General features: G+C 40.0%; 1 protein-coding gene across 5 annotated transcripts in view; it reads left to right on the top strand.

Moving 5' to 3' along the window:
* Positions 1–248: 248 nt before the first annotated feature.
* The window catches only part of LOC124862752 (centrosomal protein of 112 kDa-like), a 194,053-nt gene continuing 169,571 nt past the window's right edge, over positions 249–24,730 (top strand). For 4 of the 5 annotated variants that reach the window (XR_007036996.1, XM_047356856.1, XM_047356858.1 and 1 more), the window contains exons 1-8: positions 249–348; positions 688–793; positions 2,741–2,931; positions 3,065–3,228; positions 14,974–15,058; positions 18,688–18,765; positions 24,113–24,160; positions 24,273–24,338. Coding sequence is in view for 4 of the 5 variants with exons in the window: in XM_047356856.1 (XP_047212812.1) it covers positions 694–793; positions 2,741–2,931; positions 3,065–3,228; positions 14,974–15,058; positions 18,688–18,765; positions 24,113–24,160; positions 24,273–24,338 (732 nt within the window). In the remaining variant the exon portion in view is untranslated. The remainder of the gene's footprint in view (positions 349–687; positions 794–2,740; positions 2,932–3,064; positions 3,229–14,973; positions 15,059–18,687; positions 18,766–24,112; positions 24,161–24,272; positions 24,339–24,730) is intronic. The other variant, XM_047356857.1, reaches the window with a different exon arrangement.

Here is a 24,730-nt window from a genome sequence, read left to right as displayed (position 1 = left end):
TTCAGGTCATGGATCGCAAATCCATCCACGGGGTAACCGCAGAACCCTGAACACACAAGACCTAAGGGCAATTTGGCGTGACCCAAGACTGATATTGGTACAATAGTTCTATGTAATGGTGTATATTTTACTTTTAAAACTTTAAAATAAAACGTACTAAATATCGTATAGTAATATAACATTTAAATTAGTAAAGGGGAAGCTGGTGTCAGGCGTGCATCCAGCTCCTGTATGCAGGAAAGGGATCTGTTGAAAGGAGGATGAAGTCGTCTCCGCGGAAACGGATGTGTCGTAAACCGAGGACGCTTAAAGTTTGAAGCAGTTTGAGCGGCGAAAGTCCTGCTAAAGGTAATTCTCATTTCATGTCAGAGCTTATATTTTCGTACACATTGTATTATGTTTTAGAACCCCATTAGCTCGCCACAGAAAGCGAGAGGCAAACGATACAAGAAGCGAATCCTAGCAAGGCAGCAGTGAGTTAGCTCAGCTAACATTAAAGCTAGTCACTCTAAACAGATTGTCTAATTACCCAGCGCTGCTAAGAGTTGTCATGGCAACGCAATATGTTGTCTCTCACGTAGAAAATTGATTTAAAGAGGAAATAGCCGAAGCTGAGCTTCAGGTTGATAACAGCGACGTGAATCCGTCCAACATTCTTTAATTTCGTATTCTGATAAACCCTCTCAGGTCACTATGAGCGAACATGAAGCCTTATGGGAGAGGCTAGACACCGAGTTTGACCATGTTCTGGTAGACATGAAACCGTATGTTCTCAAGCATCCCAGCAAAACAGGTGAGAGTTCATCACAGCTGCAGTAACAGCAACACACAACAGAAGTGAACACATCACCTATACGGTGCCTTGCAAAATTATTCACCCATTGAGTGTTTTTTTTGTCACATTACGGCCATGTTCTCTATTTAGGGCAACACAATATGGAACATAATTGTGAAGTGGAAGGAAAGGAACACATGTTTTTCAATATTGTTCACAGAAAGAAATTTGTGGGAATTTTTTTCTTTTGCGTTCCCACGCAATACTTCTGCGTTCTCATCCAATAGTCTTTGCGTTATCTCGCAATACTTTGTGGGAGACCCGTTTTTGAGATTTATTGAGTTTTATTTTAAATCGGCCTTAAATAAAAGGATCTTCAATCAGACTTAAAGACAGTTATCCGCATGCTGTCAAACTGCTGAACTCTGGACAATAATGCTGCACGAAACCACATCTGTGACACTTTTTGCTTATTCCTGCTGCATGATGTGCAGTTTTTTTGCACGCCACTTTTGTTTTTATCGTGATTTGAACGGGTCTTCTTATCCCAAGCATTTAATCGCACTGTTGACTACGTGTTAACCTGCATATGACAAATAAACCATATCAATGCCATATCAGTGCTGTTTGTCAAATGTGCTGCTGTTCCAAAATGCACAGCTTTCTCAAGGTGATTAACATCTTTTGCGAGCGAACGCAAAAGTATTGGGGACGCAAAAGAAAAAAAAAAAATCCCCCCATGTCCCCTCGCGGGCTCCATACAATACTACGGAGCCCGCGAAGGGACATGGGGGGGATTTTTTTTCTTTTGCGTTCGCTCGCAAAAGTCGCACCTTGAGAAAACTGTAAATTTTGGAACAGCGGCACGCATGACAAATTACTTACAAAACAAACAACACTGATATGTCATTGATATGGTTTATTTGTCAAATGCAGGTTAACACACAGTCAACAATGCAACGAAATGCTTAGGATAAGAAGAACCGTTCAACTCACCATAAAAACAAAAGCACTAATGGCGTGCAATTAAAAAAAAAAAAAAAGTACACATTGTGTAGCAGCAATAAGCTAATAAAGTGTCACAAATGTGGTTTAGTGCAGTATTATTGTCCAGAGTTAAATAGTCTGACAGCTTGTGGATAATAACTGTCTTTAAGTCTGATTCAATAGACTTTTATTTAAGGCCGTGTTTTCAAAATAAAACTCAATGGGTGTAGTGTTTGTTCCATTTTTGCAGTTGTCTGATTTGGAAACTATCCCACAAAGTGTTGTGAGATAACGCAAAAAATATATTGCGTGCGGACGCAAAAGTAAACAAAAATCCCTCCATGTCCCTTTGCGGGCTCCGTAGTATTCAGCCCTCCATATGATAGCCCTAAATAAATGCAGGAGCAACTGATTGCCTAACCTGGCCCTAAGTAAATATGCGGAACAAATTGCTCTGGTCAGATAAGAACAAAAATGACCCTTATGTCATATATGCAAAAAAACTAACACTGCACTAAACTCTAAACATGCCCTCCCCACAGTAAAACACGATAGTAGCATCACCTTTGGGGATGCTTTTTTTTTTTTACAGCAGGAGCAGGGAAGCTGGTCAGAGTTGATGGAAGCTCCATGAAGCAAAACACTTGCCCTAGAAAACCTGCTAGGCGCTGCAAAAGCCTTGAGACTGAGGGGTGGAGGTTTGACTTTCAGCTGGAGAATGACACCATTCATACAGCCAGGGTTATAATAAAATAATTTAGATCAACATTTTTAGATCACATTCATGTGTTAGAACGGTCCAGTCATAGTCCACGCCGAAATTCAATTGAGAATTTGTCGCAAGACTTGAAAATTACTCTTCACAGACTGTTATTTTAAGATTTTTGTTGTTTATTTTTGATATGTAATGAACATATGTAATGATGTATTTAAAAATAAGTTACAGGTTTTAATTTCCCCTTTGTCAACTCATGTCAGAGCGCCAATGTTGTGCCATATGGATAAAGAAGCTGTGTGACCCGGCAACATGTGGTTCGGGTCTGACGGATCGAAAGAACCGCAACACGTATGCCCGTTTGCTGCTTTATATGCTCAAAAGAGGGATCCTGGAGGGCCCTTTTACCACCAAACCAGAGCCTGGAAAGCTCAAAACACTCCCTGCCTACATGGTATGAAACAAATTCTACACTTCACTTGTGTTTTTCGAAGATTTAAAATTTCATAACCATTGACATCGATTGCGTAAGAAACATTTCTTTTCCAGATATTCTAATATTCTGCTGTTTTAATCTGAATTTGTAGTCCATCTATTTTGATGAACCACTGACTGGTCGATCTGTGGAGCAGAGCAACAGAGGTCTTCCTGACTGGGTCACAGGAGAGCTGAGCGGGTGTGCGGATGAAAGTTTGGCCATGGATATTCTTAAGGACCGACCCAGTTCTACACCCGTCACTGCTCACCACAGGTGGGTTACAACTGCAACCACAGATAGTCGGTTTTCGTTTACAAACCTTCTGTCAGAATGCAGGTACTATTAGAACAAAATGTAAATATGTCCGCATATTAAAGGATTTGGCGTAAGATGATTTTACAGCGGGGAAGAAAAAGCGAAGAGCAAAAGCGAGCTGCCCTGTTATGGCATCCAGTGAAGCTGCCTTTTGTCAGTTTACTTGTTAAAAATGTTAACCGCAAAAATGCAAAATTTGTTTCCGAGTAAATATTTGGGAAAAATAGTGAAACCTTCGAATTTGAACATGCACTTTGTATCTTGAGAATTTGTATATGGAGACCATATTTGCCAACTACAAATTAATGAAATTAAAACAATTAGTTCCAACCCCGCACCCAAGCCCTCCTAATAAATGACAAAAGCAGAGTTATTTACATCCTAATAGAGGCATTGTTCTTTTTAATAACATCGCTAGAAGGATTGTGTGGTGAAATACAAGACCCACACCTCTTTGAAAAGTTTTCTTTTCCATCTGCGCCACTGGCACCCATCCCATCATCGTCTCTACTCGCAGTGGGATTTATGGAGGGTCAGACAACAGCTTTGTTCGGGTGATGCTCGGCAAAAAAGCCCAGTGTCTTTTCCTATTGTGTTGCTTTTCTGCAAGTAGAGCAGATCGAATTTAAAATTGTATTCTTAATAGAGTTTTATATCTCATTAGAAACCCCAACTGACATTTTAATTTAGTAACAGTACTTATGTTGTTGCATGTTATAGTATTAATTACTGCCTTTTTTGTGATTGAAATCAGGCTCAGTAATGTGTTTGTGACTCTAATAAGCCAATCGCATGTCTAAAAACTAGAATGCTATGATAAAGACAAATGGAACTGTGATATGTTCCCCAAAGCCCTTTTGTAGCGTGTTTCTCATTGAAACACACATACAGCCTCATTAGTTCTACAGGTCCTTCTTAAAATATTAGCATATTGTGATAAAGTTAATTATTTTCCATAATGTCATGATGAAAATTTAACATTCATATATTTTAGATTCATTGCACACTAACTGAAATATTTCAGGTCTTTTATTGTGTTAATACGGATGATTTTGGCATACAGCTCATGAAAACCCAAAATTCCTATCTCACAAAATTAGCATATTATTAAAAGGGTCTCTAAACGAGCTATGAACCTAATCATCTGAATCAACGAGTTAACTCTAAACACCTGCAAAAGATTCCTGAGGCCTTTAAAACTCCCAGCCTGGTTCATCACTCAAAACCCCAATCATGGGTAAGACTGCCGACCTGACTGCTGTCCAGAAGGCCACTATTGACACCCTCAAGCAAGAGGGTAAGACACAGAAAGACATTTCTGAACGAATAGGCTGTTCCCAGAGTGCTGTATCAAGGTACCTCAGTGGGAAGTCTGTGGGAAGGAAAAAGTGTGGCAGAAAACGCTGCACAACGAGAAGAGGTGACTGGACCCTGAGGAAGATTGTGGAGAAGGGCCGATTCCAGACCTTGGGGGACCTGCGGAAGCAGTGGACTGAGTCTGGAGTAGAAACATCCAGAGCCACCGTGCACAGGCGTGTGCAGGAAATGGGCTACAGGTGCCGCATTCCCCAGGTCAAGCCACTTTTGAACCAGAAACAGCAGCAGAAGCGCCTGACCTGGGCTACAGAGAAGCAGCACTGGACTGACTGTTGCTCAGTGGTCCAAAGTACTTTTTTCAGATGAAAGCAAATTCTGCATGTCATTCGGAAATCAAGGTGCCAGAGTCTGGAGGAAGACTGGGGAGAAGGAAATGCCAAAATGCCAGAAGTCCAGTGTCAAGTACCCACAGTCAGTGATGGTCTGGGGTGCCGTGTCAGCTGCTGGTGTTGGTCCACTGTGTTTTATCAAGGGCAGGGTCAATGCAGCTAGCTATCAGGAGATTTTGGAGCACTTCATGCTTCCATCTGCTGAAAAGCTTTATGGAGATGAAGATTTCATTTTTCAGCACGACCTGGCACCTGCTCACAGTGCCAAAACCACTGGTAAATGGTTTACTGACCATGGTATCACTGTGCTCAATTGGCCTGCCAACTCTCCTGACCTGAACCCCATAGAGAATCTGTGGGATATTGTGAAGAGAACGTTGAGAGACTCAAGACCCAACACTCTGGATGAGCTAAAGGCCGCTATCGAAGCATCCTGGGCCTCCATAAGACCTCAGCAGTGCCACAGGCTGATTGCCTCCATGCCACGCCGCATTGAAGCAGTCATTTCTGCCAAAGGATTCCCGACCAAGTATTGAGTGCATAACTGTACATGATTATTTGAAGGTTGACGTTTTTTGTATTAAAAACACTTTTCTTTTATTGGTCGGATGAAATATGCTAATTTTGTGAGATAGGAATTCTGGGTTTTCATGAGCTGTATGCCAAAATCATCTGTATTAAGACAATAAAAGACCTGAAATATTTCAGTTAGTGTGCAATGAATCTAAAATATATGAATGTTAAATTTTCATCATTACATTATGGAAAATAATGAACTTTATCACAATATGCTAATATTTTGAGAAGGACCTGTATATGCAGTGATTTTCACTCTGTTACATGCTGATGATCAAATCAGAGGCAATCATGGGGCCTCAGTGCCTCGTCTGAAGACCCCGGTATTACAGATGTGAAACACACCTCCTGTATTTTAGTCAGAAGATAACTACTCTTTATATGAGCCACACAGCCAGTCTAAAGATCTTATTTGTTCTCTCCTATTAGCTGGTTTATTTATTTGCTTAAGCCAATTTAGACCTGGCGAGTCTTGACCTGGTATGGGATTCCTATGGTTTGATATCCTTGATAACCTTTTACAATATCACAATATTTACATCAAATCCTCAAACAAAATTGCTTTTTAAACCAAAATGTTCTTTCTACTGCTTGTAAAATAGTATAACATATTGATTATTATACCTTGATTGTAAGGGAAATGTCTCTTAAGGAGTGCCATCAAAGCAAGACAAGTTTATTTGTACAGCACATTTCAGCAACAAGACAATTCAAAGTGCTTTACATGATGAAAAAACATAAACAAGTACATTGCAGTTGCATGATAAAAGAACTACTGAGTGAAATTAATGACCTCGACTTTTGAAAAATCTGAAGACTAAACGAATCCCCTGCAGGGATATTCAAGTCTTTAACTCATTCATTGATGCAGTCGGTGCTTTTTGGGTCGTATTTTTTCACCATAAAACCAAATGTTACTCCCTGGGGAGGAGGTCATTCCTTAGAACCCTCCACGTCTTGACCAAGAGTCAGAGGCTTCTCGGCGCTCTGTAACCTATCCCCTAACTATTGTTAGGAGGGCCCAGCTCAGCCACGGTCAGTGGGGAGGGGTCTTCTGCAGTGAACTGCTTCTCAATGTACGCAGCGAGGTCCGCCTCGCTCACGTTCTAAGGTGGAAATTCCCAAGCTCCCATTAACCCTTTACATTATAGGAGCTAGTGTTGGTATTAACAGATATTAATAAAGATCTATTGTTGAAAGTTAATACAAATATTAATAACATGCATAATTTCTGTGGCCATCTTTGGAAACCAAGAACAAATATCTATTAATAATATAGGCAGACTTATATGTATGTTGGCCTATGACACCTAGAAGGCAGAATTAATGAAGGTTTGAAATCAAAGGCTTTCTAACCAGCAGCCGTTACATCACGCATACACAAACAATGACAACCGCTTTTTGGAAATGTGCGATAGAAATTCTAACAGTAAACAAGCAAGGATTAAACTCAGTGGTGCTAAACCTACTAAACCTATTTGACTAATACCTAGGATTCTGTAAAATGTGCAATTCCAAATGATCATCCCAGTGTAAACATGGGAGAGTGTGTGTCTTTGTTTGGTGTGAGAAATCTCTGAGATGACTGCTGATACCATGTGGTCAGTCTGGTCTTGCAACAAGATGGTTGTCGTAGCTAGAACACAGACATTGAGATGGAAATCTAGTGGACCCCATGTTGCTTACTGAACATTGTGCTCTACACCCACTGTGTTTCAATACAGGTGGTACAGAAGACAGTGGATCTCTCTTGATTTCTAGTCCTAGTCCATAACAGAGAACATGCTAGGTTGTGCGACCGATGTGCTAGGTTAAACAAAGGTAGGGTTAGTTTACTCGCAAGATCCTATCTAAGACCATTTGTACCACTCGGCCAAATAACCACAAAGGTAAAACACACATTGAGATTGAGATTTTCTTCTGCAGGCCCGTTTATACCCACCCTTTGAAGCTGACATGATTTTAGAAAGCATTACCGTTAGCGGTCGCACAGGGTGAAAGGAAGCGGGAACAAACTCTATAGCTGACAAATGCGCTGGTGAGAACCCTGATGTAGAATCAACATCATGGCAGCCTCACTTCTGTCAGTTTGCCCCAGGGCAGCTGTGGCTACATTGTAGCCCACCACTGTCAGTGTGTGAATGTGTGTATGGATGGGTGGATGACTGATTGTAGTGTAAAGAGCTTTGGGGTCTCTAGTGACTTGATAAAGAGCTATACAAGTGCAGGCCATTTACCAACATCTGCTAAATTTATTTTTTCAAATGCTTATTGCATAAAATCGTCTAAGAATAAGAGAATAAGAAGCTGTTATTAGCTGGCAAGTTAGTCAGGCTGTTCCCTCAGGTAGCCAACCTGCAGTTAGCTAGCTGTCATGCAACTCATAGCTTACTAGATATATTTGTTAAACAAAGCAAAAGTGTAGAAGCCTTCTGACCGGTAGGAGGGGCAGGGGTTTGCTATCTTATACTCTATACAAGCAGAGAAAACTCTGATCACTCCAACACTTTCTCAGACATGTCATTAAAAGGACCTGAAACTTTAGGAATGGTGGGCAGTAGCAGTTTGTAACCGTAGCTGTTTAGAATCAGAATCAGAATCTTTTAACGCAAAAACCCCCCCAAAAAAAGAAACCCAGAGAGCAAAGTTTACCAGAGTCACATTCCTTGTTTGTTGTGTGTACGAACTTGGCAACAAAGCTGATTCTGATTCTGTTTATGTCTTTGGTATAGCTTATTACGGGTTACTGCCTGATGCCTAGAGATGACCCACCTTTACCAACTGATTTCCTGAATGTATTATTTTCTCCACAGCTGAAAGCTAAAGCCAATAAATCTGCTATTGGCGAGCATGATGTATTACACAGCTTTCAGTTCGTAGTTACTCATTAAGATTGAACTGGGGGGTCCTTTTACAATTGGATCTGTACTTAATAGGATAAGTGTTATATTGATGTGTATAAGGGGTTCTGAAGGGAAACGTGCTTTATTTGTCTGTTAGGGAGACAGGCACAGGAGATGTTTGCGTTAATGGATACGGCATCTGTCGGAACTTCTTCACTCCAAACTTCTTCTACCAGACTGAGGAAATTGAACTGCGCTTTGAAGCTATAGATAAAAATAGCTTTTCTTACTGATTGCCTGTCGTATTTGCTCAGGAGTACTATCTGAAAAGCTAAAGACATTGCCAAGTACTTGCATCAGTCTGCTTGAGCTGTCCATTTTGGGTTTTCAAAGAAAAACACTTCAAAACAACATGAGAGGATAAGGAACTTCTCTTATACTTTACCCATCGTTCTGTTGCTCCTCTCCACAGCTGTAACCCCACATTGCAGAAAAGGCAAAGAATAAAGCTCAATACATCATTAAAATGTTTTATTTATCTTTTAACATTTGAAACGTTCAAAAAATAATTTGTTTTAAGCTTAAAATTAAGTAATTCAATTCAATTTCCTTGTCTTTTTTATTACTGTGTAAATGTGTCGGATTTGAAGGCAGCTTACTTTACTTGTCATCAGTCATCCTAACACTCTGGGATATTTCCTCTGACTGGAGGCAGTCCAGGGGCTCTACAACGTGTTGTTAGCAATGGCTCCTGGTTTTTCAAATTTAATTAGGAAGGAAAGGCAAATCAGAGCCCAGTGGCTTCCCATACTCATTAGCATCATAAAAAGAGAGCGCTGTAGTTGGCAGCGATTAATTTACACCAGGGCGCTGCATACGAGGGAGTACAAGTCCACCGCCGCCGTATTTAATCCAAAGTTTTCTTTTGGGGCGGTGGAATTATGTCGTTACGATTAGGCGCAGCAGCAGTTAGTGCTGTCACCTCTTGGGAAGATTGGTTTAGACAATAAAAAGGCCTGCTGGGGCCTCACTGTGTGGCATTTATACATGTATTCCAAAGATATGTTAGTTAACTGACAAAAGTCTCTCACAGCTCTGGGATTGAACTGTATCCTGTTGTCCAGCCGTCCTGGATTTGCAGTCAGCTTCAGCCTCTTTGCAAACTGCTAAAGGTTAAGTGCATTTTCCTCTTCCACGAAATAAAATGCTAAATTTTTCATTTCACATGAACCTTGCTCTAAGCCTGAGGCCATGATTCGTATCTAGAATAGGTGGATTGCTCACTCAAGGTTTCTGGTCAGAATCTGCCTAAAGCGAAAGAGTTAAAGTATCTTGGTGTTTTGTGCCCAAGAGATGGTAGGATGGAGCGGGTGATGAATAGACAGAATGGGTCCCTGTTGGCAGTAAAGTGGACCCTTGCTCCATTCTGTCTTCATGAAGAAAATCCTGAGCCCAAAGGCAAAGTTCTTATTATACCAGTCACTCTATTTTCTGAATCTCACCTATGCTCATGAGATATGAATCATAAATGAAAGAACAGTGCAGATGAAGCTAATGGCTGAAATGAGCTTCCTCTGTGGAAGTGGATGGATGGATAGACAGACAGAGAGACAGACGAATGCACAATAGGTGCATTCAGTCAGTAAGTCATAAAACAAAATACTTATAGGTTTAATGTTTAAATCAATGTGAGATCGAGCAATTTAAAGTTAAATATGATTTAAATATAGATCATTCAAAAAATCACTTAATTTAGTAGTAGAAGGTTTTTGTCTTTATGAAACAAGTTTGGAAAAGCAAGCGTATTATTTCATTTTTTTCCATTCTTATCCAAATTTCAGAAACCCTATGTAACACTTTTTGGTGTGGCCACTGTTGCCAAGAAAAGATTTAAAAGTTTGATATTTTCCATGTCAGTAAGGTGTTTAAAACAAAGTCAAAAGGAATCACAGAACTGTACGGTGCTTAAAGGAAATGTATTTTTTTACTACATGTCAAGACATGTCCTCAGATTCTTCAGGCTGTGAGAGACCGAGAGAGAGCAAGACTTTCAGCAGATATCAGGAAGGATGAACGAAGTGCTCTGTTTTATATTTGTGACCTTTTAACCTCTGTCTGTTGTGGAACATGCTGGCAGCTATTTGGAAAACTTGGTTAACCTAAAGATCTGCATTTCTAAAGAGAAGTTAAAATGTGAACTTCATAATTATTTTGTCTTTGTTTTTAACTAAATAATAAAACGCTGTTTAACAGCAAATGCTTCATGTAACCAGACATCATTACTGCTCCCATTGTAAATAAATAATAACTGCTAATGGCAGGAGAGCGGGAAAAAAAACCAAAAACATTTTCAATATTTTCTCATGTCCTCTTAAAGATAACATCAAATAACATCAAACGTGATTTTAAAACTTTGTCACTACAGAACCTTTTACAAGTGTCAGACGAGCCATTTCTTCTTCCTGTGTTTCTGCTGAGCACAATTCTGAGATAAGAGCATGAAAAACTCCCAGATTACAGACAAACATCCTGAAAGAGAAAATGAATCACTCCACGAGTCCTTTTATGTTTTTGTTTCATTTAGCTATGATGTGTCGCTATGATGTGGCACTGTTTGATCTCCCCACAGTTTGGTGTGAGGTAGACTTACTTGCTGCTTGCAGAACGGTTTGGCTTAATTCTGTTTTAACCCCATCTCAAGTTAAACTTTGACTGTTTTTTTTCCTGCTGTTTTCAGGTGTTGCTCTGTGTTGCTTAGAATTAGGTCTGCTGCCATATGTGGATTTTGTCTCAACCTTAGATATTCCTTTACACGTACTGTTCCAAATTTGACCACAAGATGGGGGTGTTTCATTGTGTATAGCAGTCTGTCATTCAGAGGAATCTGGAAGAAAAACTCATTAAAAGCTAAAACAGTTCTCTAAATTTTTTGTCTTCTCCAACTTTTCGTGCCTGTTGTGATGCAGAGTAATATAAACTGTTTTTGGTTTAACAATAAGTGCCCTCCTTTTTACTTTTTAGATCAGAATATTACATCATATATGTCTGTTTTAGAGCTTCCTTTCACGCTTTATTTCTTTGTTTTCCTCTTTTCTATCCTTGATGTCTGTCTTCCATCTGTGTGCTTTTCATCCACATATGAAAACGCTTGGCCAGGTCTACAGCCCCCTTCATTCTCCTCTGTGTTTTTTCTCTGGGCATGTGTGACAGTAACATTTTCTGTGCAGTTGTGCGATTTAGTTGTTTATTTTGGTATAAGTGTCTCTCATTCCTCGCTCACAGAGTCTTTTCTCTGATCTTTCCCTGTGTCTGTTTATGGTGAAGGGTGTGCAGGGACATGTGGATGTTTGTATCCCAAGGTCAGACTTTTTCTGGGGGTGCTTGAGGCTAAGACCTGGGCCCGCTGGCTCTGCACCTGGAGGTCAGGCTGGGGCTTGGATGTCAGGTTGCTTTAATCAGCCAAGCTGCAGCTTCTGAGGCTTTACATAGTGGGTGCTCTCTTTTGTGTGTGTGTGTGTGTGTGTGTGTGTGTGTGTGTTGCTCTGGCCTGACCTGCCACTGCTTTGATCTGTGGGCCTCAGACTCCAGACACATCTGATTCAATTATCCTCATCCACCTGTTGACTCAGAGGCCTAAAATTGTGAAGCTTGGCCCCCCATCCAAATTTCAAAGCTACATGTGTGTGAGTGTTAATGTGAGCACACAATACCTTGCCTCTTTTATTAAAACATCTTGATTGAATCAAATTGGTTTTGCAACCTAAAGTTTTCATACACATAATCCATGAATAATAAATTAAGATATATTCTGCAAGCCAGTCTGGACACTTGCAAGATGTTGAAATGCAACAGCCAGAGAGGGAAGTTGACCATAGTGATGTTTAGTTTGCAAAAATTACGTTTGTTCATTTCTTTTGCACAAACTTGATATATCTGAGCTCATGCTGTCACAATGTTGGCAATAAGCTGTCATAATCCAGTTTGAGTTTTTCATATTAAAATAATTAGGCCAAATGTTACGTACTGGGGTTCAGAAGGAAGATGTGTGGTTCATATGACAGCAGAGGCTCAAATAATTTTTGATTTATGTAATTAATTTCTAAAATAACCATTAGATACATGTTCCAAGTACATAGACAAGACCCCACAACATAAAAACTCTTAAAAAGAACAATAATTAATGACACCCCATTATTCAACACAGTGCAAAACCACTATGGCAGTAATACCTTGAAGCAGCCACCAACTGTATGCCTCCAATTTAGCTTTCAAAAACGTAGATATACAGATGCGTTGATGGGAAACGCAAAAGTCCAAACCACCATACTTAACTTCATTTCATTTCATTTCTTACTTTGTTTTTATAGGAAGTACTTCAACGTTTGGACCCAAAGCTAATTTGCAATGCTTATCCCTACCTAGTTAGGCTTTTGATTACAAAGCAACCAAAATTATACAAAGTTTTAAATATAAACACAAACAGTAAAAAGATTGCACTCATTAAGACCTAACAGATCATAGAAGAAAATACAATTCCATTAAATTGATGAGAAATGAAATGGTGGTAGACATTGATGACCACATAACTGATCCTTCCAAAGAAACTGCTCAAGTTTTAATCTAAAGGGGTTTCAATCGGTGCTTAGTTTAATTCAACAGCATGAGCACCACAGGTCATTCGAAGTGTATCGCACATGTGCGCCGCGCTACAGAATTGACACAACTGCAATTCAAGTATTGCAGCCATGATTTAATAACATTGTTTAATCTCATTGTGTGCTATGAAGATGCTTCTCTCTCCTAGGCATGATACATCCCTGAAACTAAAAGTGAAATAAATTTCTGTTTTGACTAATTCAGCTTTTAATTATCTGACCACCTGGGGGCACTCGTAGAGTATTTAAACCTCATTTTCAGATGCTCAGTTATTGTAAAAAAGGACACCCTCGATCGCAATAAACCTGCACTGTTCTGAGCTGAATTCTATCAAAATTGCAAACAAACTTCAAAGATGTGACAGGACTTGATGTTCCACAGAATCCCTTCATTTCCTCACATGTAGTCCCAGTTGTTTTCAAAACCGTGTAAATAACACCTAAGGGATCCTTAAAGCATTGAGATAAAACAAGATGCTATTTTGGAGATGCATCTTCTAAATATGCGCAAGTTTAGCTTCATTGTATGAGTTGCTTTGACATCAGATAATTAGGTCACATCATGCGGCACTGATAGAAGTATTTAATCTAATTAATACATTAACATCACTGTTCATATATTTACATTACCACTCAAAAAATGTAGTCCTTGAGGTTTTTCACATTTTATCCCATTACAAACAAAGCTCAATGTGTTTTTTTGTGATTTTGTGTTATAGATTGCATAATTGAGAAGTGAAAGGAGAAGGATGCAGGGTTTTCAAAATGTATCCCTGATCTGTCTGGTGTGTTCCTTGGTCAACATGTTGCTGTTTGTTCACTACTATTTATTCTAAGAATAAATTACATGTTTATCTGGATTTCATTTAGGGGAATCTGAGTGCAGGGAACTGAATACATTTGCACACCACAAAGTGTAAAATGGTTTTAGGGGGTATGGATACTTTTGCAAGGTGCTGTTAATATTACTGGCTCTTAATTTGAGCAGAGTATTTCTAACAGAACATTTTTAGACCTAGGGGCAAATGTCTCTGAAACACAGCTACCATAGATTCAAGCACTTGTTTAGAGTTTTGAGGGAACAGATGAATTGACGTGTTATATCTTAGAAGACCTAACACTGATTAATATAATAAGTGTTGTGCATTTCCTTCATAGTAAATGCCCCCAAAGAATGACTCTGCCTTTGATAAATGAGATTCAGTGGTCTTTGTGCTTAAAAATGTACACATCGACAGAAGGAAAATCCCGTAGGGGTTGTTATAAAGTGCTAATCAGCCACCCTCCAGAAAACAATGTGATGTCTTTATAAAATGACTGGATTTCTTTTATTTCATTTTCTTTTAGTGTGGCTCCACATCCGCAAGGCTTTCCAGCATCCATTCACTCAATTTGTGTTAGTGGGCTAATAATGTCTCGTGTGCCTGTGCCTAATGAGATTGTTAACTCAGTTATGCCCCTGATACTGTGTAAGAGTATGTGAGTCTGTGAAATGTAAAGAGCACTGTTAAAACAAGTGTGTTTGTGTGTGTGTGTGTGTGTGTGCACGCGTGCGAGTGTCAGCAGTTTTCTTGTAAAGCTTCTACTTTAATACACCATGACAGACATGATGAGAGACAGTCACTGACGTGTCTGATTATAAGGAGATGGTTAAAGCCTTAGCCAGGCTCCCGACATGTTGCACATGGACACAGAGTGAAGAATGGAGTGGACATTTATTGTTCGGATAATGGATTGGAATGGATTGCAGACCAAAAACCACACAACCAGTGCCAGATGCTGATATGCACATATGTCAAGGAGGACTGCCTATGCAAGCACATTCATATACAAAGAGGGAGACACGAACAGACCGCAGGACTATGCAGTCAGAAGCTGTAGGTTACATTCTTTATATGTGTTCCTCTAATGTTTCTCTTTCAGGAGGAGACTGTATGAGGAGAAGATCCTCCCTGAGCCCATGTCCTCCAGTCCACTAAAGCAGTGTCCAAGACCAGATGCAAGAATGGTTAGTTTATAATCACTCTCCAAACTGGAAAATATGATCAGATAGTGCTATTAGATGAATATCCTGAATACACATACTGCTGCCAAGTGAAATAGAAGGCAATATTTATTCATTCATTAACATGGGCAAGTTTGGGCTTTTTTGTAACTCAGTCTTGTAAAGGGTAGGGAAACTCCCCTTCCCTCACCTCTTCCTGTTTTACAAAGTTAAATTGTTCTAAACAAGGTATTTCTGACCATAGTATGAATGTACTGTATTCCCTGCCAACAATTAACTTATGTTATTCTGGAAGATCTTTCCTTATGAAGATTAAAAGTTTGAGCGTTTGGTCTGAGATGATTAAGAGTGGAGTGGCTTTCTCTATACAACCAGACCAAGGTTTACTAAAAACTGCTATATAGTGTCTGTGCAAATATTTACCTAAAGATTACCTAATACAGACTTGAGGTTTTTTTTTTATCAAAGCCCATCAAGTTTCAGGGGTCAAACTAAACAGAAGCTGGAAAATCCTTGAACCTCAGTTTAATAAAATGTATTTGCTTTAGCTGTTATAACAGTGTCCTATCTGGCCATTTATGTTGGTGTAATAAAAACGTGCATTACTATGTCTAAATGTGAGCAGATAAAGATGATTTATGTGGAACATCAAGTCTGGTCAGGTTTCTGAAGTATATGTGCTGCTTTCATTTATTCCTATTCTATATAGTGCATGTACAGGGGTTGGACAATGAAACTGAAACACCTGGTTTTAGACCACAATAATTTATTAGTATGGTGTAGGGCCTCCTTTTGCAGCCAATACAGCGTCAATTCATCTTGGGAATGACATATACAAGTCCTGCACAGTGGTCAGAGGGATTTTAAGCCATTATTCTTGCAGGATAGTGACCAGGTCACTACGTGATACTGGTGGAGGAAAACGTTTCCTGACTCGCTCCTCCAAAACACCCCAAAGTGGCTCAATAATATTTAGATCTGGTGACTGTGCAGGCCATGGGAGATGTTCAACTTCACTTTCATGTTCATCAAACCAATCTTTCACCAGTCTTGCTGTGTGTATTGGTGCATTGTCATCCTGATACACGGCACCGCCTTCAGGATACAATGTTTGAACCATTGGATGCACATGGTCCTCAAGAATGGTTCAGTAGTCCTTGGCAGTGACGCGCCCATCTAGCACAAGTATTGGGCCAAGGGAATGCCATGATATGGCAGCCCAGACCATCACCGATCCACCCCCATGCTTCACTCTGGACATGCAACAGTCTGGGTGGTACGCTTCTTTGGGGCTTCTCCACACCGTAACTCTCCTGGATGTGGGGAAAACAGTAAAGGTGGACTCATCAGAGAACAATACATGTTTCACATTGTCCACAGCCCAAGATTTGTGCTCCTTGCACCATTGAAACCAACATTTGCCATTGGCATGAGTGACCAAAGGTTTGGCTATAGCAGCCCGGCCGTGTATATTGACCCTGTGGAGCTCCTGACGGACAGTTCTGGTGGAAACAGGAGAGTTGAGGTGCACATTTAATTCTGTCATGATTTGGGCAGCCGTGGTTTTGTTTTTTGGATACAATCCGGGTTAGCACCCGAACATCCCTTTCAGACAACTTCCTCTTGCTTCCACAGTTAATCCTGTTGGATGTGGTTCGTCCTTCTTGGTGGTATGCTGACATCACCCTGGATACCGTGGCTCTTGATACATCACAAAGACTTGCTGTCTTGGTCACAGATGCGCCAGCAAGACGTGCACCAACAATTTGTCCTCTTTTGAACTCTAGTATGTCACCCATAATGTTGTTTGCATTTCAATATTTTGAGCAAAACTGTGCTCTTACCCTGCTAATTGAACCTTCACACTCTGCTCTTACTGGTGCAATGTGCAATCAATGAAGACTGGCTACCAGGCTGGTCCAATTTAGCCATGAAACCTCCCACACTAAAATGACAGGTGTTTCAGTTTCATTGTCCAACCCCTGTATATTGCGATCAAGGGTGTGGATTGACAGTGTTCTGCTGCTTCAGGGTGAGCTATGTTACTTTGCTGTGACATGGCTGTCTTGTTTTTCTTTTTTTTCATATTCAAGAATCAGCTGCCTTTCTTGGAAATACATTTCAAAAAAGAATGGCAGATACGCATTAATGTTACAGGTTTATTAGTTGGGATGGATTTTCTAACAAGCTCTAGATCATTGGGTTCAGTGAAGTCAAAAAATCAAAAATGATTCTTACTTCCACAAGCAATAATGTCTGTAAAACTACAAAAATCACCCCTCTTAAACACAACCTAATATAAACACAGAGGGAATAAATATTGCAAAATGTATAATAGACGTGGCTACAATGTAACACTTATAAGTCAACCTTTTGTAGTTAGAGTTGTGTTAGGAATGTTTTTCCTCGATTTTTTCTTTTGCTACCAGTTGTTAGATACAGGTAGATTTTATCTGCAGTGCCCATCTGCTGCTTAAAATAAGAACTAAAGCCCCTCAAATGCACTTCAAGCAAAGGTCTAAAAGCCAAAGGGCTGTTCATCGTGGCCAAATTGTCTCTAGAGTTAAGAAACCAATGACAAAGGTTTGGAAGGATGAACGTTTGTCAGAAACTATATAAATGTACATTTTGCTAATTTGTTTGAAGGACTTTCAACATGTATTTAATCACCTGACTTACTACTTGGCTTTGTAGTTTGACTAAACTGGGTTTTTCTAAACACACTTTGCTTTTTTTTAGATTTGGGCCTTCTTGCATGAGCTTGAAAAAGGGTTAAATTATACAAAATAATGAACTACAACTTTTTTTTTTTTTTTTTTTACCAAGGCCCTAATAATCACCGGACAGCTGAGTAAAACTACTATCAAAATCCCTGTTGGTTCTGATGAGTTTAATATAGAAGCAAGGCTGGGCAGGTATTATGTACTGTTCTCATACAATTAACAAATATATGAGCAAGATTTGCTGCCAGAAGTAATTGAGGAACTTCTTTAAACTGGGCTTTCTTGGGCCCTACAGAGCCCATGTTTTACTGGTTTGAACAGTTAGTGTAGTGCATTCCCAGCATTCCTATATGCTGAAATTAAACATTTATCCTGTTTGTCTGAGTTTGAGGCTTTGAGGCCGTATTACCGTTCTAATCAAAGAAGCATATAATCCTTAGCTATTCCATTCATCTGTTTCTCTGTGCCTGCGCCATCACACTAAGGTCCTTCCAAGGTCCGCACTCCATTAGATCCTAATCACATTTAACAACATCTCTCGGTTTCCTATTGCTCCTTCAGTTTTATTGGATATTTCCCGTCTTCCTACATCTGCTGCCCAAACTTGACTTGGTAAACCAATCTTGTATCAACAAAACCCTTGGAACCATTGGAATTATGGTGCATAATACAGATCCGGAGCGCAGATGTAACAAAAGGCTGAAAATATTTCCAGTGTAAGAAAGCCTAGCTGCACATACCTCTCTTGGAATTAACTGTTGGATAGATATTATGTAGAACTGCTGCACATCTGGAGAACTGGATGTTAAAATGAATAGAATGAGCAGAAAACATTAGACATTGCTCAGTGAAAACAGTGTTGTTGGTATTTCAGGAAAGCCATCTTTTAACCTATCTCTTTCCTCTCAGGTGGATGGGCTGCTAAAGGCAAATGTCTCTTGCGATGACGGTGACCTGGAGGCTCGCCTTAACAGCTGGAACCTGGGGGTGAGTCCAGGGGCATGCTGTGAGCTTCTTGGGTGCAGCAGCTCACAGCAGGGACAGAGGTTCAGAAAACTCAGAAATAAATCTACAAGACCCAGCCAATACCCTTACTTTTGTTCTGCTGCAGTAAGTGCTGGTGGTGCCAACAGTAAACATCTAAAAAAAATCTGTCAAGATTTCTTTTTGTTTGGAACCAAAAAAGGTTTTTGCCCTTTGTTTTCACCAGAATTCCTCAATGTTCGAAATAAGAACTAACCATAAATACGGCAGTGTCAATTCATAACACATTCCTTATTAATTCATATTAAACCCCACATCTTGCCACTGAGAAGATTAAATAAACTGGCTTTATTCCCATGAAAATGTATTTAAAAACAAGCTTTAAAAAAAGACACAAAGCTTGGGCTACTCTGTTAAAAGTGTAATAAAATTGTGACAAAAAACTGGAGTTAAGATCATTTAAATAATTTGAAAAACTGGGCTGATCAACAAGTTGACAAACGACGTCCTGTTAAAAATTAACCTGTAACTCTGCATGGGATTAAAATTAATAACAGTTCCTGGGCAATTTAATCAGTTAAACAGCTGTCCGAGGACATATTCCACAAAGGATGAATTGTTTTTGTTAAAGGTTTGTAGTAAACTCATCGGATCTTGTTTTAATTCTCTTCGTCGATCTTTAGATGATTACCAAGCGTGGTATGAGTAAGTCTGTAGTTTGTTTTAGTTGTTTTTGGAGCTGATTATACCTGACCATGTTTCTCTGCGCTGCATCACTGTCACATAACTAGACAACTACCACAGGGCATACCCCCTCCCCTCCCAAAACACATCCACAAACGGCAACGAGAGGGAAAAAACACCGGCAGTGTTTTTTTAGATTTGTTTTTCAGTGAATAAAATACATGGCACAACACAGTATAATAGTGTAAAGTATATCTCAGCAGATCACTTAAATAGTAAGGGGATGCCATCATGCAGCCCCTGTAATGGCTATTGGCTGAGTGCTTTCAGCAGTACGTTATCAGCCTCCAGAGTAAGACTGAAGCACTCTTAACCGCAGTACTGTAGTGAGTTACCTGTGGTGCCTGAGTGCCTCTGAGCAAATAATGAAAAGGGCCTTTTACTTGAGTACTCTTGAAGTCTCCTCCTTTTGGCATTTCACTGCTGTTGTAGGTTGTGAGGGTTGTGTAAACTGTGTTGTGGAAGATGTCTGCACCTGTTTTATCTCTGTTGTCTGGAGAGCTCCAGGTCAGGGCTTGATAGGCAATCTGCCCTCATATCTTTTATTTCCTTTCTCCTCACCTGCATGACTCTCACTCCTTCTTTCTCTCATGTTTTGCCTTCCTGTTGCCTCTAACGTTTTCCTACATTGCCTACACACAGATATTTTTGCTGATCCCCCTCAGCTCTACTTTTCGTATTCCTTCTCAGTTACTTTCTGTTCTCGTCTTTCTTCTCGTCTGTCTGTCCGTGGTTCTTCTGCTCTTTCCACTCGGCTCCCCTCCCTCTCTTCCAGTCCTAGGGTAATCTGAGGAATCTATCTGCTGACGTGAAGCCGTGCACTGCACCACTCTGCTCTCCACCGTGTTGAAACACTGATAAAAAGCATTGCTTGGCAACACTCCCCCAAGCCTGCATCCCTCAAATCAACAGATGTTTCTTCACACACAAACACACACGCACAAACCCTGCTGAAGTTTTAGAGATGCACAGCTTCAAAGTGCCCAGCTCCTACAAAATTTCAGCAGAGCCAAGCATCACTATCTGGAACATCTTTCATTTAGATGTTCTGAAGCAGTCTATATTAGTTTTACATTCATTTCTGCTTTAATAGAGTGTAGTCAGTGAAGTCTATCATGGTAACCAGAGCCAAAGTTTATGGAAGAGTGTAACATTACATACAAAATATCAAACTCTGGCCTTAATCTATAACACAATGGCTGCCCAATAAGAAAATAGTGATAGTCTTCAAGTTGAGACGACGATTTACAGCATGTGGTGATTTGTCCAGTGAGAATGATGTCAGAAGTAATGTCTAAAGGCTCCCACCTGCTTGACTCCGAGGACCTCTGCTCATACTAGAGGCGGACTCAAAGCGGAAGGCCACCAGACACGTCCACGCAAAGCTCAGTTTTTACACACAATAAACTGTTCGGTGGGACAAAGTCTTCACGTTTAACTGTTTTATATTGTCACTGCCACTCTCTGCGCCACCCTGGCAAGTGTCATCCCCAGTCAGGTTTAATGACCTTATATACCACCTTCTTTTCTTTTGTTTTTCCCAAAGCTACAAGACAAAGTAGCTATTCCTCCTCGAACGATGACGCTATGGCAGTAAGTGTGGATAATGTAGGAATTTGTCAGGAGAAATGTAGGAAAGGTAATCTCGACTATGAAATCTCAAACATCCTAGACCTAACATAAATATCTGTGAGTCACCACAGCGGTGAGTTGCTACTTGTAAAAAAAAAAAAAAAAAGTAGTCATGCATGCAGTTAGAGCAGGGGTGCCCAAGTTCGAGCCTTGAGAGCTACTATCCTGCAACTTTTAGAGGCATCCCTTCTGCAACACACCTAAATCATATGAATGGCGTTTTACCAGACCTTTAGAATCAGAATCAGAAAAGCTTTATTGCCAAGTACGTTTTTGGACATACAAGGAATTTGTTTTGGCGTAGTCAGTGAATGACTGAATGCTGATGAGGGAATTCAACCATTCAGAAGTGTTGGAGCAGAGATGGATCTAAAAGTTGCAGGACAGTAACTCTCCAGGCCTAGACTTAGACAACCCTAAGTTAGATGATGTAATTTCCACTCCTGTTCTGACCAGCATTGTTACTCTGATGTGCACAGATGTATGTGAGGACTTAGTAGTTATCTCAAGCATTGAACAGTGAATAGAAACAGATGGATGTTTCTCTTTTCTGAACATAATCACTCTCGGTTTTTAATTAGGAAAATCCTTGAGTGTTATAACGTAGTCTGTCATACCACTCAGAATCTATAATTCCAGGTTTGTCTGCATTTTCTATTTGAGGAAGGACATGTTAAATTCCCCTTGAAGCAATGCTAGACATGTGATAGTTAAAAAGGAAGTCTGATATGTTGTTTCTCTTGGACACTAAGAGAAAAAAATTGCAGTTACACAAAATTTTTACAGGTTTTTGATTTATTTGTTAAAAGAACCGGAGGATATCAGGATACATTTTGCACTGAATTAAAAACCATCACGAACAACACATTTTCTTACCAAGGAAAGTTTATGGTAACATACAACACCAACACTCAGCTGGTCTGGGTGCTGACATTTCCAGTGCTACCTCTCTTAGCCGTGGCACCAACTGTCCATTAACCATGAGCTGTTCCTACTATTGAAACCATTATTTGAATTGTTCCAACTGGAGCAAAAGTTGTACTGAAGCACGTTGGGTGCAAATCTCACCAACATTTCCTGGATAACTGATGTTAGGGGAAATAAATATTCTCACTCTATGCCTTTTTTTGTATTGCTAACAAGGGGCCATGCATCCTCTTGACATATTCCAGTTAAAAAAGATCTATTTTGGGGTGCTGGGTGGCTCAGTTGGTAGAGCAGGCGGACTGTGTGCAAAGGCTTAGTCCTCGATGTAGTTGTCCTGGGTTGAATTCTGCGTCTCGGTCCATTTGCTGCATGTCTTCTCTTTCTCCATTCTGTCTCCTGTCAAACTACTGTCCAATAGAGGCCACTAGTGCCGCAAAAAAGTTTATTTTCTTTAAAAAGGAAATATTGTTTAAAACAACAGTTAGCCATCCTCTGTGGTTTCAGAAGTTATGTCATCATCCATACATAATAGTGCCTTTCCATTTTGAAGAGGTGTGCTTTAAAAAACAGTGGATTATTTGTGCTTCATACTTTTCCGATTTTTGGTTTCTCTCTTTCAAGTATTTGCCCTTTAAATTATCTCTGAGGTAAAATGATGCTCTAACAAAGAAACAGGAGTTGACTCATACTAAATCACTGTTCTGTCTAAAATAAAAATTTGTATAATCTTTCTAATGCAGCTCATTTAGTTTGTGTGAAATTATTATGCTATCAACAGATGTGTTTCATTGTTGAGTCCTTACATATGCATGGTGTCCAAGTTTACTGCGACACTGTGCCAAGACCACACCACAGGATTTAGTCTGCATGTCCTCTCTGTCCTGAGGGCCATGCTCAATCAAATCTGATGACTGGATGTTTGTGGGTATAAAAAGAAATCCCATTTTAGTTTTCTTGTTTGGCACCAGTTTGCAAAAAAATATTTTTTCCCTCATTGTGCCTGAAGCAGCTAGGTTTTACTCTGTCTAATGGACAGAAAGTAGAATGATTTTCTGATCCTGTACATTTCTTACAACAATGATTTCAACCAGTTTAAGGGTCACAGTATGTCAGCTCACAAAATATGTTGCTCATTTTTACCTGTGTAAGTTTGTCAGTAAGGCTGAGCTGCTTTCTTTCTATTGTGAATCTCTCGCTCTGAAGCAACAGATTGTGATTTTATTCTGTCACTGGATACAGCTTTCTTACCCCCAAGTCCCTAAATTCTCTCAGGTCGTGTTCCCTCATCTCCCATTCATTCAGGATTAGCTTTGTGTGAGTAGCGCCATCTTAAAGCATTGATTCCCCTTTTTTAAAACATTGAATTAAATCCCGTTATTTTCTTCTGTTCCCACTCTTTCCTTTTGTTTTGGAGATTAGCATTGGAAGTCGTTGCCATTATTTTGAGATTTATGTTCTTACTCTGAAAGGCTGTGATGTCGATGTTAGATGTGAGCCCCCACAGATGGCCCTAAAGCATCAGAGAGAAGCGTTGTATGATGATATTTTTGCAGCTTGTGTCACAGTTAGCGAGCCTCACTGATGTAAAGCCACCAAAGTCACATGGACCGTGACCCGCTTTCTTTCAGGTGGTTAACCTGCTTACACTTTTCAGTCCTCTGTGTTTTGTATTGTAAGCAAAGAGCATGCCGAGTTAGTGTTTGGCAGGGATGTATACACATTGGTCTCATGTGATGGTAAACAGAGTGGGGATAGCTTACAGATTAGCGGTCTTCGGTGTTGACAAAAGGGACAGCAGAAGGGGAGCTGAGAGCGGAAACAGAGCTGGCCACACACACAAAGCCTTGAAGGCGCCTGACAGTTCTGCCTCTCTAAACAGACAAGAGTTGACGGAAAAGACTTTGGCCACAAAACTGGGCTTTGATGTGCTGTCCACATTGTTTATGGCAAACTCACTGCTAGGGATAGATTCTGGTAGTTTTAGGGCTTTGTAAGCAGGGGCTGAAGGAGAAAGATAGGTCTGAATGTTTTTCTGTTTGTCTTTCAGATCGAAAACCCCAGGTATTTGAGAGAGAAGTCCGTTCCCTTGTCACCAGTAAGTTGTCAGGGGTCATTTGTTGTTTACTTGTTGCTTGGACAAAAATGTGTCACCTTTGAGCTCTTTAGTCTTCTTATCACCTATTTTTTTCTCCATTCTATCTCTGTAGATATTCAAGTCAAGCTTTGAGAGGAATAACACCTTTGCCAATGATCATGGCATTCAAAGCAGAGAGGTATGCAGCTGAATGTAGTAAAACCTGGAAAAAGCCCAATCACACCGTTTCTCCTTTGGTCACATTATAAGCACAAACCTCATTGCTTTTAATAGAAGCATTATGTTAGTGGAAAAAGGGATATATGGTTTTCAAAAACTTTGAACAAAAATCAGGTTCTAAATCTAAACATTTTCCTTTGGAGACAAACGAAATATTGGGCTATCTGCATTCTGCGAGGCACAGATACACGCAACCATTGTGGACACCCAGGTGAACGCTCACTCCAGCCAATAGACAAAGACTGTGCCAGAATAGATGTCACTACCACCTGCAAGACAAGCTAAGATATCTGCTGGATTGGTTTTTCCCGCAACGTCTGTTACTAAATAGTTTTTTAGGTTGTTTTGTTT

Source organism: Girardinichthys multiradiatus, chromosome X (genome assembly GCF_021462225.1).
Source record: "Girardinichthys multiradiatus isolate DD_20200921_A chromosome X, DD_fGirMul_XY1, whole genome shotgun sequence".
Taxonomy (NCBI): domain Eukaryota; kingdom Metazoa; phylum Chordata; class Actinopteri; order Cyprinodontiformes; family Goodeidae; genus Girardinichthys; species Girardinichthys multiradiatus.
Note: the sequence above shows the minus strand (reverse complement) of the source record. Positions and strands in the feature narration are given on the sequence as shown.